Source organism: Melospiza georgiana, chromosome 4 (assembly GCF_028018845.1).
Source record: "Melospiza georgiana isolate bMelGeo1 chromosome 4, bMelGeo1.pri, whole genome shotgun sequence".
Taxonomy (NCBI): Eukaryota; Metazoa; Chordata; class Aves; order Passeriformes; family Passerellidae; genus Melospiza; species Melospiza georgiana.
Window position 1 is genome coordinate 39,267,811 of NC_080433.1, and position 19,389 is coordinate 39,287,199.

The 19,389-nt window shown below is 37.3% G+C and overlaps 1 protein-coding gene across 1 annotated transcript in view; it reads left to right on the forward strand.

Moving 5' to 3' along the window:
* The window catches only part of KITLG (KIT ligand), a 56,509-nt gene that overhangs the window by 16,502 nt on the left and 20,618 nt on the right, over nucleotides 1–19,389 (forward strand). The window contains exons 2-3 of the mRNA XM_058022376.1: nucleotides 9,038–9,151; nucleotides 18,187–18,249. Coding sequence (XP_057878359.1) covers nucleotides 9,038–9,151; nucleotides 18,187–18,249 — 177 coding nt within the window. The remainder of the gene's footprint in view (nucleotides 1–9,037; nucleotides 9,152–18,186; nucleotides 18,250–19,389) is intronic.

Sequence of the window (19,389 nt, forward strand, 5' to 3'; positions counted from 1 at the left end):
AAAAATACAAGCTATCTTATCAAAGGAGTGGGATACAAAGAAATGGAATCTGAACCCTATGTATCCCAGGGGTTACCTGAAGCCCACAGTGTCTTTGAAAACTGATACCAGCTGTGGCGTGGGGCAGATAAAGTTACTGAAGAGATTTATGCTCCAAGAATACCAATCTTGTGAATGTCTGTCAAGGGGGACTGGCTAGACCTGTCCCTGTATGTTGGAATTCAGGTTAGTAATATCATTTGCCTTGAGTAGCAGATGATGCCAAAGTCATTCTGAATGGACTGCAGAGGACCACATTTGCACATGTTGGTCATGAGACCTTCTCAGTGAGAGAGGGACTGAGGAAAGCTTCTGGGGCTGGATCCCATGATCTTTATCATGATAAAAACCATATCGTTAACACAAACTCTATTTCCCCACCTTATTCTGAGTGTTCTTGTAGACCACTAATGTAGACAGCAACTATAAAAAGTCTGGGAATGAAAAGTCTTACAATATTTAGTACAATACTGATGTGAAAAATTGTCATCCATCAGCACTGTCAAAGCTTATACTGGTGATGGCATATCAAAGAGCTCCAAACAGTGTTCTTTAATCACAGCTAAGCTTGTAATTATAAAAACAGTTAAGGTAGGAGCTTGAAACACAGTCTCGACTATACTGGCATCTAGTTTCAGTCTGTGTTCACCAATTACTCTTTTGTAACGAGGTCTCATATCAAGCAGGTCAGAGAAATTAGTTCTGGATTTATATCTCCATAAAGATACAGCCTATCAGGGATGTTATCAAAAAAATTCTGAGTCCAGAAACAGAACAGTGGCTTTCTGAGAATGTCTTTGGTTTAAAACCAAGTTGACAATTCGGTAATTTAAATTTCGAAAATCATCCCCTGCTTATATTAAAAAAGTATGAAAGGGTTCAAAAGAAAGAAAAAAAAAAAGTGCCCAAATTCTTTTTAATTTTTATAAGTATTTTTCCCTGATGTTTACTTTCCACAGGCTTGAGCATGAACTGAAAATTCTTCAGATTAATAATTAATTAATTAATGCAGTTTATTATCTAGCAAAGTTTCTGTGCATGAAAGACTAAGAATCCACTTAACATTTTTTGCTTCATACTAAGAATGATATAGGAGGACATTTTCATCATGTACATGAGTTCTGGTGTGTGCCAAGTATCAAAATAGCTGTTTTCACTTTTCTAGATTATTTTATTTATTTTAATTTATTTTGCCAATGTAATAGTTCTTCCAGCCCAAACAACATAAAATTTGTAGCAGATGGTAAGAATTAAAGATCCAGTACAGAATTTCTATAACAAGTCTTATTTCCTTTACTGGTGCTTAAAAGTCTAAGATTAAAGAAGATTGCTTGGTATATATTTTCATTATAATTCAAAAGAATATTTAATATAGTGGATTTTTTTTTGCATGAATTTGGCAAACAAGCAAGACCTCTGAAATAGATCTTTAGAAAAAAATGTTCAATTAAGTATTTTATCCAAAAGACTGTATTTTCATTCCCTGAGGAAGACAGATCATCCACCTCCATATAGTGTGAGGAGCTTTTCCTCCCTGCAAAGATAATTTTATCTTATGTTGCCTTCCCTTTTAAATTACTTAAAAATGCCATTGGGTCTACGCTAGAATTCTGTAAGTTCCCAGTAGCGGAAAAAAAAAGACAACTTCCTCTGAAGTTTGTGGGAGGTTTTGTTGAGTCAACTGAAGTCTGGTTGTCTGCTAATTTCTATTTTGATTGTGCATGTATTTGGATCCCAGTGCTTTTTTTACAGGACAAGAAATTATTGGCCTTTATCACTCTATAGACAGAAAGATGAAAAATTTCAGTATCAATCCTGGATGTTTACTATGGAATTTTACAAAAAGTGGAAAGGGAAAATCTCTCTTGCCAGTACACATGTCCTAAAAAGACTGCTAAGTGCAGGACCTTTGGAGATCCTGATAATCTCTGATTCTGATTTTATAGGAAGATTTCTTTCAAATTATAGAAGTTTTTAAATTCTTATCCTTTCTTCCAGCTGAAATACTTCTGTCCTTTAAATCTCCTGACTCTTTCACTGAACTAGAATGCCACCTGATGGATTATTATCAGTAAATATTTATTCAGACACTTTTAACACGAGTTCCAGAGGCAACATTCATGTATAATTACCTGTCTCTTGGTAACTTCACTTCCCAGTACTTGGGAACTAAACAAACTGGCTGCCATCCAGGACAAGTTTAGGATGCATGGAAACTGCCTGAATCCCTGATTGTCAAGTGAGATTAAAGAGTGGACAAAATTTATTATGGATCAGATTACATTTTTAAAGAACCAGAGCTTATGTTTTTAGAACAGCCAAATATTTTGCAATGGTACCATTATAGAGATTGAAAATAAATATGTTAATTTACACATTAAAAAGACTTTTTTGTAGTTTACTGAATGTAATTGCAAAATACCTGAATTGCATTGATTTGCAAAGCAAACTCTCTATCACTTTACAGTTCTTGCTTATCAGATCCATCTTGGTTTCAGCTGAAACACACAAACCACACTCAGCAGGAGTTTGGGTGCTCCTTACCAAGTGTGCAGTAGCACATTGGCTGGAGCAGCCAGCTGCTTCTGTCAAGAAGAGCTGCAAGGGGTAGAGGATAATAGCAGTTAGCCTGAGGTCATATGAAATGAAGTTGGCATATAGTCTTAAGCAGCTTCCCAGTTTTCCCAAGGTCTGGATGGTGGGAAAGAATGGTGTGACTCATCATTTACTCAACACTGTAAAGACTACATATCTTAAATTTGTCTGATTCAGGAAATAGATGTGAATAACTTGGCAGAGCTAGAGAATGGTTTCTCCTTACAGCTGAAAAAGAAAAATATTGGAGAAAAAGTAGTTCTGCATCAGCACTTAACAGGTTTGGGACTACCTTTTATCCATTGACCTGAATAAAATTATTTCCAGTTCATTAAGAGTGTACCTTAGGAAGGGAACTGGCCTATAAGCATCTGACTACAGCAATTGGCTTTGCAAAAGCAATTTGCTTTGCTTCTGCACATATGGCTGGTGGAGTCTAGCAAGTTCCACTTTAACATTCTGCCACCAAATGAACAGTTAGATGAAAATTCCCATTCTTGTGGTCACACAAGTGAGTGCAAAGGCATTCTAGGAGTCCCCTGTGGATATACACCTGAGTGTAAAGTGTGGGGAAAGAGCTTCTAGGGTTGGGAAAGTTATAGAAAGGCAAATACAGTATTGCCACAAAAAGATTGAACAGCTATGAAAGAAGCTTGCCTGTTGAACTCATTTGAATGTAGGTAGCAATGGCACCTCCTCCCTGCTTATATTTGTAGCATGAACTTGCCAATTTCCTTCTGCCTAACCCCTTGAAATACCCTATGTATTTTAGATATTATGTGCAGAACTGAGTAGAAAATATACTGTGTTTTGTAAACAACCAACTATATGTTCAAATATTTTGTGTCCAAAACATTCTAAAACTTACTTTGGAAAAGAGTTGTTATTAGTATTTTTATAGTCTGTGTTTAAATCAAAATGCAGAAAAATATCTCTGACACTCTCTGTTGCTTACTTTTACCATCATACTCCTTACTACACATCATTGTTAAAAAAATAAAGAGTGGTATCAGTCACTAGAAAAGTATGTATCTGGATTTTGTAATCATAACAAAGCATGGAGGGTGTGATCCAGAGATTTTTAGGTGTCTCATCACTGCAGAGTGACTCACTGAGCTGGAGTTATGCATTTTGTTCATTGGACTGCCAAAAGGTTGTTCAAGAAAACCCACAAGTTGACTGGGGAGCTTCGCAGAAGTTAGGGTGCCCAGATGGAAGAGCATGTGTGAGACAAGGATACACACAGACATGGTGATGTCTGTTCAGTGAACATGTCTATTTTTCTACATATTGGCTTGACAATGTAAAATGCATAAATGTTGTGAAAAATTAGGGTCAGGAGTACCAGTGTACCCCTCGTTTTCCCCTTTTAGCCAGGAAGCCATAATAGACAGGAAATCAGCTCTAGAAGTGCAGGTATGGCGCTTGGGGACGTGGTCTGCTGGTGGATTTGGCTGTGCTGGGTTTATGGTTGGACTTGATGATCTAAGAGGTCTTTTCCAACCTAAATGAATCTATGATTCCATGGTAATTACAAGGTAGATATATCAGAGAATCCCAGCTCACCTCCTGTGAGTTGGAATGACCTTGGTTGCAGGAAATGCAGCCCAGGTCTGCCACTCAGAGAGAACCCCAGTTGATAGGCTATTGTATTTGGTGAGACTAGGGCCATTTTTGGGTGTCAAGGGGTGTACACTAGACTTAAGCCTTAACTATGCTTTATTCAGCAGTGCTTCTTTCAGCTACTCTGAAGTAATTTCCTGGGTACTTGAGAATGTGCAGGGGACATTGCCCGTTCCAAATGTGCTTGCCAAGTACTTCATTGTTCCAGAACTAGTTGGTCTAAAGGGGGTGACTTCTTTTTCCACACTTAACTCGCTTTTTCGGGGGCTTGAGCAATGTTTAGTACTCTAAGCAGTATTTAGGTATGGCCATGTTGGGTATTTAAGTTAGCACTGCCATTTGCAGGTGTGAAGGTGTCACTGAATACCATGGAAATTGTAATTGGATTACATTCTGTATAAATGCTCTTCTTTCATTTAAAGATTTTTCTATTCTGGCAGTTAATTTCTTAATTGGTTTAAGACAGTTCTTCCATGACTTTAATTATTTAATCTCTGTCACAGCTAGGTAACTAAATAGACCTAAGAAAGAATTACCATGCTTCTATGCATCTGGATGCTTTGTGGTTTAAAAAAAATAGCAAAGAAATCTATTTTCTTGCTATTTACATTTTCTCTATATCTTCTCACAAAAGGTTTTTCAAGGCATAAGTATGACCATTGAGTTACCTGTCCACGATTGACCAACCAGGGTTGTCTGTGGCAAAGTTCACAAGCTGTGTCTCAGCAAAGCAGCATGTAAACACTGTCTGAGGGGCCAAGACTGAAAGATGTTCCTACTCCAATGTTAACAGAAGTGGAATATAAATTTGGGAAGCCTAGCCTAGGGTGAACATTGTTCCATATTGTCAGCTAACCTTCTTCAGCTGTGGCTTGGTTGTGATTAATTGGGTGATTTGCTCAGGAAACTGGACTGAAAAATTCCAAGGCTAATATGATTTGAATGCAAGAAATTTTAAACTGGAGAACCCGTTCATCTGTGTAGTTACTGCCTCTCCCTGTGCTTAATGCTTTTTTTGTGGTTTGCTATTTGCTTTTTTTTAATGTCTTCAACCTTCTTGTGATTAGAAGTGTTATCAGACAAACTAGATATTTGGGAATGTCCAGACTTTCCAAAGAATGGTTTATTTAGCAATGTGGTATTCCCCTTGCGGCTTTCCTCTTAAGGAATTAGCTGAACATTAACATGATTGAATATCTTTCATAGCATACTGTGAAAGAGATGCTAAACCACTCACTCAGCAGCCTTTGTCAACAGTTGAGATTGTAAATGAAGTGAATAAATAAAAAAGATGTTGATTTACAACTGAAAGGGTGGTCTTCAACACATTGGATCACTAGCTGAGCTTCTTAAATGCTGTTTGCTGAAACTCTAGATTATGGCTTCCAAGCAATAGTGCAAATCATTTGCAGAATAAACAATGAGTGTACTTGAAATCCTTAGTTTTAATTATCTTTTGAGTCTCATCATTATTTTTTCCCCTTGAACAAACTTAAATATTCAGTATTTAAGAGATTTCAGAATCTAAAGACAATTGAATAATTTTTGAGCCAAAAATAGGAAGAGGCCCTTTGGTATACAGATCTGCCTCCAGTCTGCTATATATCTTCAATTTAATGCTAATAAATGACGTGTGATTAAATTCTTAGGCCAGCTTTGAAAAATCCCATGTTAACTTAGGGCTAATTAAATATGGAAATCTGTGATGAGTGCTGTGTAGGTAACTTTTATTTATGCTTACTAAAGTATAAAACGGGCATCTCTATTTATAAAGCTATTGTTTAAGGTTCCCATTTGTTCTGTCCTTGATTTAATTCAGCCTATTCAAGTTTTGCTCAAACAGCAGGTTTGGTCATTAGTAAATAACACAAAAATAGCTCAACCCTTTCATCTGTACAGTCCTTACATATAATGTGCCTGAAGGCATGCGTAATGTAAATATTTTGTAAGTGCAAATAATTAAAAGATTTTGTATAATAGACATGTTGAAACTAGCAGTATTTTGAAGATTTTTTAGTTCCTGTTGGATGACACAGGGAGAAAATAACCAAGAAAAACCTCAAATAATCTCAAAATTTGCAAATCATTTGGTTTTAATAGCAGTTATAAAATTATTATGCTTTTAAATCCCATCCATTTTTACATAGGAGAAAAAGTATTATTTATTTGCATAATTATATAATGTATAGTGATTTTAAACTTCATGTACAAAAGTATTGTTATTTATTTACATAATTATATACTGTATAGTGATTTTAAACTTCAGAAGTACAAAAATTGACAAGGTGCATCAAAGTTCTGCTTTTATTTGGAGTGAACTACAGTGTTTATTAATATTACTTAGATGATCTGCTGAAAAAACATTTCTAGTTGAAGAATTTTGTTACTTTTTTGATTATTAGACTGTTGCGCTGAACATCATCCTATGACCATGACACAGTTCAGTAAAAAATTCCATCTTTACTTACTAATCAATACTAAGGAATCCAATAAAGAAATTGTCAGTTCCTGGTGTGAACTCCATCTCCAACGAAGATACCAGGGAAAAGTCCCTGCCACTGTAACTGCCAATGCACTGGTTTGCTCCAAAGGTTGAAGTACTCAGATTTTGTTCTTGAAAGCAGTACAGTTATCATTATAGTTATAATATAGTTGCAGTATATAGTTGTCATTAACTTCTTGCCTTTTTTACTGCAATTTATTTCCAAAAATTGTGAATGAGGAGGTAGCCTGTTAACTTGAAGTCACCTTTTGTTTCCTCTGTGAATCTGGAGCTTATGAAGGAAAGGGAGACGTTTCTCTTGATCTCTTGAAATCAGTTATTAAACAGCTTTGAGCTCTAATACACTGCAAGGAGCTCTCAAAGGTCCTTTCTAAAACTAGCAGCATCTTTGTTTGTATATATATAACTGCAAAGCTTTCTGTAGCTTAAAACACAGACATTTTGTAAGACAGACTATTAATTATTCTCAATCCTTCACCTTGGTAATTATTCTCAGTAATTATTTGTACAAATATTAAAATAAAATTATTTTTAAATACTAGTTTTGTTGAAGCAAGAGACATTCTCAAAAGACATGCATATTGTAAATGCACTTTGCTCAGAGTACTTTTGATTTCTTTCTCTGTGGTGTCTGAGAGTACAGTTTAGGGGAAGGTAAGTGCAGGCTGCGCTGAAATCAGCAGCCCTGGCTTGCCTCATCTTTGACAGAGTATTTCAGCTGTGTCAGTTACGTGGATCAGAAAGCTGAAAAGTACTACAGGAAAACAAAAATGGAAGTTGTCTGCCTGGTATAACTGACTAAAACCATCTCTGCCAGTGCAGAAGGAGGGGAAGCTGGATTGTCTTTTCTACCAGCTGCCCACGCTGGTTTTACCTAAATATGTCAGGAAGCTGTATTCTAAGAAAGCAAACGACCAGTTTTACTTGCAGGATATATACAAGATTTAAGAGATAAAAGATACAAGAAAGAGATTACTCTTGTCATTTAACAGCTCTTTTAGATAAAGTGCCTGGCACTGTTCTGTCAAGTTTATGAAATTCCTGAGCAATCTTTATTATCATTCTTTCTCAGGCCCTCTATATTACTATAATGATACATCTTTTTAATCTGTGATTTTTCTCTTGCTTTCCTAGAGAATTGTGTCGCTGTTGTTTCATTTGCTTTGCTCTTAAATTGAAAGGCTGGAGAGCACATGAAGGCGAGGGTGGAAGCTGGAGTTCTCTACCTGTCACACAGAACAGACGGGGCTGAGCTGTGTCTTAGTTTGTGCAAAAGCAAATCCTGATCTCAGTCCTGCCCTTATGGAGGCTGAGGAGCCTGCACAGGCAAATTCCATACTTGCCGTAAATGTACACCATCATCGGCTTTTGCTGACAGCTTCAGTCAGCTGGCAGAAGAAGCTTCACAACCCGAGGCAACTTTTGATTATCCATAACTTAAATGCTTTAACATTCTGGAGCTAGGGATCTGCAGCTTAAACTTGGCACGGGGCTCTGTGGGAAACCAGCGAAGCACAAGGAACAACAGAAGGCGAGGAAGTTCAGGCAGTGTAGCCAAGGAGACACCCAGGTGCATCACAGCCAGTTATCTGGTGCTTTTCTTGTGAGTCTCACAAGCCTGTGTCAGTACATTGCATTGCTGTTTCCAGCAGGATTTAGGAGGGGAATGTAGTGCCAAAGCCAAGCTGGCACTTCTGAGAGGCCAGAGCACGTCACTTGGAGAAGATGTACAGTATTGTTGCTTGAGATGTCAGTACTTGGGCAGAGTCCAGTTGTGGGTTTGCTTGCAGTTTAAGTACTCAAATGAAATGGCTGTGATTATTAACCTTCTCCTTTTGTCTTGATCTACTCTGGTATAATTTTGTTCCTTATTATTTATCACATTAGAGCCACAGATCTATCAAGTGAATGACAAGTATACAATCAATTGTATTTTGATGATAAAGAGTATTGCAAGATTTGTACCTTTCTCTTCCTTGCAAACTTTGCAAAAACCCAGCTAAGAATGATCCTGTGCAAGTAACCTAATGGCTCAACACTAGGTTTTCCATTAACATTCTAAAGATGTTTGCTTCCAGAAAAGATCAATTAAGTGCATTTTCATGGATTCCTGCCATGAAGATGATACTGTAATGGTGGTACAAGTATGCCTTCATGAAGGATAAAGAGTATTGTTGCCTCTAGACAGCACATATGAAAAACATTACTGCAATCTCTTGTTGCTTCATATTTGGCAATTGCTTACTTGGGGTTTCTTGTTTCTTCTTTACTAAACAGACTTGGATTATCACTTGCTTTTGTCTTCAACTCCTCCTACTTAATCCTCTTGTCAAAGCCCAGAGTTCCTGCGGGAATCCAGTCACAGATGATGTGAATGACATTGCAAAATTGGTAAGTACCTTTTATTTTACATTATTCATGTTAAAAAAAATTGTCAGTGTCTAAGGGCACTTACATTTCTAAGCAAAGTTAGGAAATCTGTATTGAAACTAGGGCAATATTAAAAGAAAATCTATCAACATCTGTCACTTGAACAAAATCTTTTTTTGCAGTGAAAGCAATTCCAGTGTTAATTGAAGAGATTACCTTGACCAAAATAGAGTGTGTGTACATATGTAGTTTCCTGACTCCAAACTTCAGTAACAATTGCCAAAAATCTTTATTTCCTCAAACATTTTTTCAGAGCAGATTGTTCCCCATGCAGATGAAAGATTATTGTCTTTGTGTTACTGACTTGCATGAAGCAGGTTGGCAGCAAACAGAGCTGAACTGAAGTCTTTACCTCAGGTATATGAAAGACAAGTGGCACACATAAAAATAGTGTGGTATTAGACATCATTGTAGCAATCAAAGCAATAACAATTGAACAGGTTTTGCAGTCTTTGGGTGTGAGTGGGTTACACATGTTGTATGTTTCTCTGCTGGCTGTACACAGAAGTTGAAGTCTGAAAGACTCACAGCTTCATATAAAAACTAAATTCACTTCAGGAAGTTTTAACTGTTACTTAATTTACCACTGCATTAACCTGAAAAACAGCATCTGCTTGTGAAGTCAATTGGTGTTTAGCTCCACTGAGGTTAATAATTATGCTATTTTACAGTAGTGCAGGATATAACACCAAGGTTTCTAAGAAATAATATATACTGAACACTTAGCAAGCATATCTTCATCTGCATATTGAATCTAGCTGAAAATTGTGGCTTCATTGTGGGAAAAAAGTTGCAACATCAGTGTTATTATTGTCAAACACTTATATTAACACCCCTAGCATTTGCTGCCTGTGCAGTGTTCTTAACTTGTTTTCTTTGGTCCTTTTTATACACATTGGCACATAGCGTGAATCTCTAGGTGTGCTCTATAGTCCTACTTAAATGTTTAGTGCTTCAAATTAGTCCCTTTAGGCAGAATTTTGAAGTATTGGCATATTTATCCCAGATAATATTTCATCTCTTGGAAAAGTATTAAGCTTTGATGTAAACCTGTTGACAGCATGCAAGAACAACAGAATTCCTGTGAGGGCTGGTGAAATTGTGTAGTGCAGGAGTAGTAATAAATTTATGTCAATTATGTGTCCTGAAAACAAATGCTTTAACTTTCCCTGTAGTATAACTTAAATTTCAAAATCATATAAATACAGATTACAAAAAATGTGCAAGCAGCTTGAATAATCACACTGTCCAGGTTACCCTGTTCTTCTGCTACTGTGGAGCTTGAGTAGAGTGGGGTTGGGCTGAGCTTCTTTGGACACTCCTCCATGAGGATGCTGTGTGGTCATTCTCCTGACTTAGACCCATATCTTTCAGATCACCCTACAAATGCAAAATTGAGGTCAAGTTTCCAAACAAGTTCAAAGATACTTTGGGTTGGAGAAATAACAGACAGATGCAGACAGATGCAAAACATAGATTCTCTCTGTTTTGAGTTGCATGAATTGTTTTGAGGAAAGCCTGTCTTCCTGTTTTGTCTGTGTTAATATTTGCAGAAATAATTTCAATGAAGTAACTTGAGAATTAAAAGGATAAGGTGAAAATAAGTTTCGTTCTATCAATTTAGTATAAAAACTCTTTGTTTCAATTAGTGTGACTAAATTGCATGTTGATCATTCTCTTTTGAAATTCTGGCAACTAGACATTGAGAACGAAAATTTAAAAATACATAATGAGGTTTAAAGTACTTTTAAAACAAAACTTTGTTAGCTGACAGTGTGAATATGAGGAGGGAGCAGCCTAAAGAGAATACTGACTGGTCATACTACTTTGTAGCAAGTATAGGGTTTTTTATGCTCTATGAACTATATCCTTAGTACCTATAAAAAGGACTCCAAAATGATATTACTTAAAAATATGGTTCAGGTGACCCTATAACTCTTGCAAATTGAAGTAAAAATTTTGTACCATTTCTGCTTTTTGAAACACCATATGCTCATTGAATTAAGAAGCAATATTCTGATGATGTGTGTCTTTAAAATTCAACCCAATCCCTTAGCCACTCCTCGTATGACTCACTCTCTTGACCCCTCCCCAGCTTTGCTGCCCTCCTCTGTTGTTCCTCTTGCAGTGAATGGCCCAGAACTGGACGAAGGACTTGAGCTCTGGCTTCACCAGTGCTTGTACAGGGAGACAATCACTGCCCTGGTCCTGCTGGCCACACCATTGCTGATACAGACCAGGGTACCAATGGCCTTCTTGGCCACCTGGGCACATGTTGGATCATATTCAGCCAGCCCTCAACCAGCACCCCCAGGTCCTTTTCTTCCAGGCAGCCACTGTTCCCCTAGCACAGGGTAGAGTTGTTGTGATGAGTGCAGGACCTGCCCTTTGCTTTATTGGACCTCAGACAACTGGTCCCAGCTGCCTGATGGAGCCTGTCCAGCTCCCCCTGCAGAGCCTTCTTACTTTCCAGCAGATCAACTCTGCCACCCAGCTTAGTGACTGAGAGTGCTCTTGGTCTCCTTGTCCAGATAAAGATAATGAATAAACTGATACTGGCTGACCCCAATAATGAGCCCTGGGGAACACTAATCACCACTTTGTTGTGGCACCATTCATCATCAGTCTCTGGCCCCAGCCATCCAGGCAGTTTTTACCCAGTGAAAGGTGTACTTGTCCAAAGCATGAGCTGCCAGCTTCTCCAGGAATATGCTGTGGGAGACAGTATCAAGGGTTTTACTGAAATTGAGGTAGACAACATCCACAGTCTTTCCCTTTGTCTGGAGATTCTATGGGCCTCTCAGTAAGAGTTTTATTTCTTCACTCATCCAAAGAATCTGTGCCTGTAGAACATAGGGTCTTTAATAAATATCCTTCTCTTTCACACTGAGAACAAATTGTAGCCCGGAGGATTTCACAGAAGTGTTATGTGTACAGTTATTGCTCATAGTTATTATGATGTTATTCACAAACTCTGTCACATTTGGACACAGTGATGTAAGCTTTATTCTCAGCCAGACTGTCATGTTCTTTAACCCTTTTTGTCCACATTTGTGAGTATAGCCCCATCTCTGTGTACAACAAACTATCTGTTCAGCGGTAGTGCACAAATCCCATCTCTTAAGGATATTGCACTCTCTTCCTCCTTTCTCATCACAAATTATCAAGCATAATTGGTCTAGAGCCTAGCTTCAGTTTGGCATGAATCCTCCTCAGAGGCAGAGTATGATCTCTTTCATCTCCCCAAAATATTAGTCTGTCCTGGGCTATTTCTCCTCACTGTAAAGTTGCATCACCATGTCTCCCCAGCCATTCAGGTCTTCAGCAAAGGTGTCTGATTTGGCTCTTGATGTTTCACAGACCCTTCAAAGTTCACTTCTAAAACATTCATTGTTTTTCTTGTCATAATAGGAGAAAACTTTTTCTTGTAGTTCTCTGGACAAACAAGTACATTTTTCTTCCAAATTCTTGGTGGATAAAAATCCAGTCTATGAAAAATCTTTTTCTATCTTCAGCTTCTGTAATTTTGCTCTTCTGTCTGTACACATGCTGCTCTGACCCATTCTCCTCTACTTATTTCCTTCAAGCTGTTCCTCTTTTTTTTTTTCCACTATCAATGGCAAGCTTCTTGGGTTTATCTTCAAAGGTACTATTAACACTGCCTGTGTTGTCATAACACATGCTGAGTTTGCCCTCAGCTTCTCCTCATTATTTTCCATGGTATCTGTTACACTGTTTGTGGTTGCAGGGAAAATGCTCCTTGATGATCCAGGCAGATGCCCATCCTCTTCCTATCTCATGCTGAAATTCTTTGCAGTATGAATCCACGTCCCTCATTTGGCTTTTCCCCCAGTATGCTTTCCCCCACCCCACACACACACTTGTACTGCAGTGCACCTACAGCTTGCTAAACAGTGCCACAATTCCCTGTCCAGTCCGCATTTATTTGGTACTGGGCTTGCTGTCAACTGGTACTGTAAACCCTCTACATCACTTTAGAAAACTCCTGAGCGTGACTGTGGCTGTGTTCTGCTCAACTTAATTGTACTATAGGGATATGAGAACATGCCTCAGTCAAGACCCTGAGTGAATATAGACATTAGATGTCTATTAAGCCTAAGCTATTGGAGAATTAGTAAGGCATGCTGTGCAGTGCCTGAAAATGTGGGTCATTTGCCTAATCAACTTTGTTTTGAGTATTAAATTGAGGAGAGATGTGTGCTGTAACTTGTTTTCAGTGCTCTTAATCTGGATTTTCACTAGCACCATGCTAGACTCACACCAGAATAAAGAAGTGGAAAGAAATTCAATAACTATAAGGTTTCTGACCATTGGTCAATGTAAGTCCAAACCAGACTGGTATCTCTTAGTAGAAAAAATGACTTGTATACTTTGTAGGATTAAATTTATTCTCATCTAGGTAATGTAATTTTGTCATATGAAGAATATATCCTAAGTAAAATGCTCTTAAGAAGCAAAGAACAATTGAACAATCTTTTTTTTTTTATGGTGAGAAGTTCAAAAGAGCATAATTTCATACCAATAGAGAATGAAAGTATTTAGAGAGCATTCATTCTGCACTACTCACCACGTGACCTCCTGCTTCTTTTGTAATGAAGATGTCTGGAGGGAAGCACATTCCTTGATGAGCAAATGTTCCATATTATGAAACTGTAATTGCAGTACCTATCAATAAAGTCTGTCCCCATTGTTCTTTTCAGCACAGTAAGTCAGCAGAAAACTGCATCTCTGTAATTGTACATTTGATTTTGCATAAGAATTAGAAATCAGTTCGTTATATATGTTTGTTAAATATGAACATCAAAACCTACATATAAATAGAATTTTCACTGAGCTGTGCAGTATGTACAGAATATACCTACATACTTTTGTTTTGTTCATTAGCAAAATCTAAAATGCCTCTTTTTCCATGAACTACTTCTCTAAAGCAATTTTCTTCTTTTTAATTTTCTTCTTTTAATGTAGGAAACCCAAAATAATAGTCAGGATTTACTGACCAGTTCTTTGCTGGAGACATGCTGTCAAATACTTTGCTTTCACATTACATCTTTGCTGTAAATATGTACTTTACACTCTCTGCCACGTTTGATTTTTATTTTTAAATGGATTTAACTCTCCTGAGTGAAGGGGTTATAAAAAATGATCCAGAGTTGTTATGTTGCAAATAATCTGCCACTATGACTGTAAAAAGTGTGAACGGAAATTGTTAGCATGTTGTCTTATGCCAAATGATGAGGATTTTATTAACTGCTTCATTAGCAGATGAAATAGAGTGGATTGCAGAGATGAGGGATAGACTGTGGAATCTCCTGAAGGAAAAGAGGCCAGGGAAGCAGTGAGAAAGAGCTAGAGAGGGACTTTTGACAAGGGCATGTAGTGCTAGGACAATGGAGAATGGCTTTAAACTGAAAGAGGAGAAATTTAGATTCAATGTAAGCAAGAAATTCTTTACTGTGAGGGTGGTGAGGCACTGGAGCAGGTTGCCCAGAGAAGTGGTGGGTGGCTCTTTCCTGGAAAAGCGTCAGGACAAAGTTGAATGGGGCTCTGAGCAACCCAGTGTAGTGGAAGATGACCCTGTCCATGGTAGGGAGTTGGAACCAGACTGTCTGTAAGGTCCCTTCCAACTCAAACCATTCTATTAATCTGTGAAAAGAATCGGAAAAGGGAAATATATAGAGAGAAATTCAAGGTAGAAATTATATCCAAAAGGAAAGTGTGTTTTTTCCCATCATATGCTTCAGAGTAAAAAAGAAAACACTGACAATGGAAAATGGTAATTTTATTCTGTTAGCATACTTTATCTTTTGTATGTGTATAAAAATTATATCCATGCTTGTCTCCTTATAATTTTCATTAAAATCACAATAAAAGAAATTTTCAAGAGCAGTAGGCCTCATTTCAATGGATATGACTGCAAATAGGTCATCTCTCATGTCTGCTGTTACAATGAAAGAGTAGTTTATGGAATCCAAATTACTTTTATATCCTTTTTTCATCTCCACATCTATGTGACCATGAACATTTTTTAAAACATGTTTGGGCTATGCAATGTTAACAGTGATGTATTAGATATTCAGACCTCTCTATGTCAAAAGTAATCTTACATTCCCCAGTTTAAGATTTTGTTACAACTGGGAATATAGCACTTACTGTTGGTTTTATATGGATTTAAAGATTCTTTAAAGAGCTAGATTCCCTGCTCTTCAACTCTTCTCAGCCTGTTAGGATATCTGCAATCACACACAGCCACTAAATCAGAGAAAAATTTAATGACATTTTAATAGCAAATCAATGCTTTTGGTTCCAAACGTTGCTTGGCAAGATTATCAGTTGACATTCTCTGTAATAATGTTACAAAACTGTTACTTCTGTTTAAACCAAGGTAAGTTGTGCAGGCAGGTGTTTTGTGGCCCCTCAGATTTATCACTGTACTCATGGAGCTAAGATGGGGAACTAATAAAAAAGCCATTCCAGGACTCAGGTGGCTTCAAGAGACAGTTCTTTTCCAAATACTTTTGCTTAGGCAGGTCAGAGCCACCTTGTCATCTGCTCCTTGTCGGAAGGCACAGCAGTCAGGCACCCTTCAGAGAGTGGGTGTGCAGAATCCATTCATTCCTTTCAGGATCATTTGAGCAGATGAAAATCCAGTGGTTGCGTTTGGATCAGTCTTGGTGGTTAGTGTTCAACAAAATTTCAAGATTCATTTCAGCAAAGCAAGGGTGTACAAAATGCAGACCTAGTACAGACATATCTTTCACTCTTACATCAGGGGCTTTACCCTATTTTCTGTGTGTGAATTGGGAAGTCCAAGTGCAATACGAATGTAAGTCCCTCACTTTGACTGAGATCCATCGTTTACCAGCACAGCATCTGACACGTGGACTTCAGTCAACAAAACTTTAACAGCTTTCGTCTTGAGGCAGTGCATGCATTTTGTCTTTGACACCCTCCTCCCAGTGATCTTCATTTTTAGTAGTAAATTCAAAAATATCTTATCTGATTCACAGTCTGTCAAGGAGAGGAATATCTGCGGCTGAGCTGTTTGCTCCAGCTCTGATTGAGAAGGTGCAAGGGCTCTTGGGCACTTAAATTTTTTTAACTGTGCGTGAAAAGTGCTTGAGAGGCTCTGGTGCCAGGAAAGTAGATTGTATACATAATGCATGTCAATTCTTGTAGTGTGCATTTATATGGAACAAATTTAATCTTCCAGTGACCTTTCTTAAAGAACAGTGGTTTTGCTGGCATTGCTAAGTGTGGAGTCCCTCTAGAGTGAGTATGGGAAACTTTGCACGTAGAGTAGCATCTTCACCATCTGCACTGCTTAAAGTGCTGCTAATCCTACCTCTCTAGGCATGCAAAGGAAGCTAGAAAAAATACTGAATTCATATGCTGTGATGCCGTGATGTTTTAAAGAAAGGAATAACGGACAAAAAAATTTGGATGAGGATTTAGAATAAATCTGATGCTCTAAAGAAAGAACAAATGTGTTGAAATATTTTTCAGTATTTATAGCATCTTGAATCAACTCACCAAAATGCCAGGTAAATAGAAATTAATGCAGAGAATTTTAGTGGTGCTTCTGCTTTGGGAATGTGTAGGTATAAAAATAAAACAAGAATAAAAGAAGAAACAAAACTGGTTTATGGGAGGGAATTTTTAAGGGTCATTTATACAGAAACTGTTCTAAAGCTGCAGGAGAATAGTAGATGTCATTGAGCTGAAAAATTGTATCTTAGCCCACATAAATTAAAAAATATCCGGAATTCACTTGTCTTTAGCTGTATATAAGCATTGCCCTTGATCATTTCTAGAACCATAATGTTTTTGAATAACTGGTTTAATTTTTAATTGAAACAAACTTTTAATTAAGAAATAAAACATTATGTTTTGCCAAACAAAATACTACCTAAAAACTGCTCAGGAGGAAAAGAAATCCCTGGGCTGGTTGCTATAGCAGCAGAATCAAAAGCAGCCATAACAGAATGATCTTTAACCTGAAGTAGAAATGTTTTTGCACCAAAGGAGCTACATCTGTGCATATTGTTTTTGACTATGTGGATTTCAAACCAGGATAAGAAGTATCAATTGACACTTTTATTGATAGAAGATAGGTTTGTTGTATTATTAAGTGTCATATTATGATGCTTTTGAAAAAATATTTCAAAAAACTGTGGATTTGTGGCCGTCCAGTGACTGTTGGCCTGTTCATCTCCCAACCTAGCACATTGCCCAGATGTTCAGCTATGTCTCACAGTAGCATTGGAACCCATCTGTGGTAGATTGTATAGGATAATTCAGTGGGAACCCTTCTTCCACTCCTTGTCTTTGCTGCAGCACGCTTCATGCTCGCCCCCTTCTGCAGAGCTGCATCTTACGTGTGTGGAAGCTCTCCTTTGCCCCAGGACATTGCTGTGATATAACGATATTGCTCATCATTACTAAGAAGCACAACTCCAAAGTTAATGTTGTTTTTCTGACCTGGTACATAACTAAGCACAAGGCAGGCAAGTATTTAGGTTCAGATGGATGTTGAAGTTGGATGCTATTTGAAGGAAAAAGGGCAAGATACTTCTGGGTCCTCTATTGTCTATAGTAGAAGTTGTCATGTAAACACTTCAAGGCATTAAAAGACAGAAGGGCAGTGGAATTTCTGCAGTAAGGAAGAACATCAGATCACTTCTTCTCAACCCATTGTTGACTTTAACTTTGCTGGGAAGCAGTAGCACTGACCATGATCAGATGAGATCTGGGCATATTGCAGAGCTGTGGAAAGGTGATTCACTTGTGAATAAATAAGTGTCAGTAGCAGTTCCACAGGAGAGTAAGCATGTAAGTAAACATTTTTGCCTGCACCTGGTAATTTACTGAAAGTTTGTGTTGATATTTGGTAGATTTTGTTGAATGCAGTAATGGAAATAAAGTCTTACTTTGTGTAGTAAGTAATAACATTTTTATTATCTGTTTTTATTATTTAGGTTGGAAATCTCCCAAATGATTATATGATAACCCTTAAATATGTCCCGAAGATGGATAGTCTGGTATGTACAACCACTTCAGAGTTATTCCCAATAAAACAGCCCACTGGAACCAGTAATGGCTGGGCTGTAACATTCTGTACCTAGTCCTATGTTTTAGCAAGTTGCAGTTAAATAATGTTTATTTCACTTTTCATATGGTTCCCAAGTATTTATTTAATAGAAATGTCGAGCAATTCCCAGTCCCTTAAAACTTTTATAATTACAGGGATTCTAGGAAACTCTTTTTCTTCATATTAATTTTTTTAACTTTTTTTTTTGTGAAAAGTCAAATTTTCCTTGTGTTAGTATTTTGTCAATATTATTTCATTGTGTCAGTTGAAAAATATTACTTTCTTAAAGAAATAGGTTCTCAGTAATTGTACTTTGGAACATACTCTAGAAGTCCTTGTTTCAGCCAGTGGAAATGCCAGTAGAGCACAAGAAATACTAAGTAGCCAGTAAAGAGAGCCCCAAGCTGAGCAAATGGTGGTGTCGGTAACTAAATAAACCAGTAGAATTTCAAACATACTTTGTGTTATTCTTTCTTTATAATCCCATATTTAATACATAGTGGTACTTTCAAATAAGCATAATCTATACATCTTAAAATTATATAACATTTTTATTTTAAAATTGTATTATTTTATTGATCAATCTGTTACATATTTTTTGTTTTTTCTCAGTTTAGCAAAAAACATTTTGAAGTTTCGTATTGGAAACTTGGTTGTTGCATACATTGCAATAAAAAGGAGGAAAGGAAGCAAGTTGAAAGTACAAATTATATTGAATGCTATATTGTTTTAAGGCAAGGAGAAAAGTAAGAAACTCGTGATTTTGTCAGTTAAACTGAACAACTCTGCGCCTGTCTTAAGAATTAATCATTGTACAAATACAGTAGCTGAAATTGTACAAATCAGTAGCTGAAAAATATCTGCTGGATTTAAGAAGCTGGTTTTGTGTCTGTGCAAAGTTTTCACTGTAAAAATCCAATTTGTATGTGATAAACGTATGAAAATGTGCCCTACCCTACCACAATGTAGCAAATCTAGCAATATTCCCTACTGATATTGGAAAATTATGCCAGAAGCAACATTCAACCCTGAATAACAAGAAGATGGGAGGAGGAAAAGGAGGGTGCAGGATAGTGAAGGGCACTGAGTT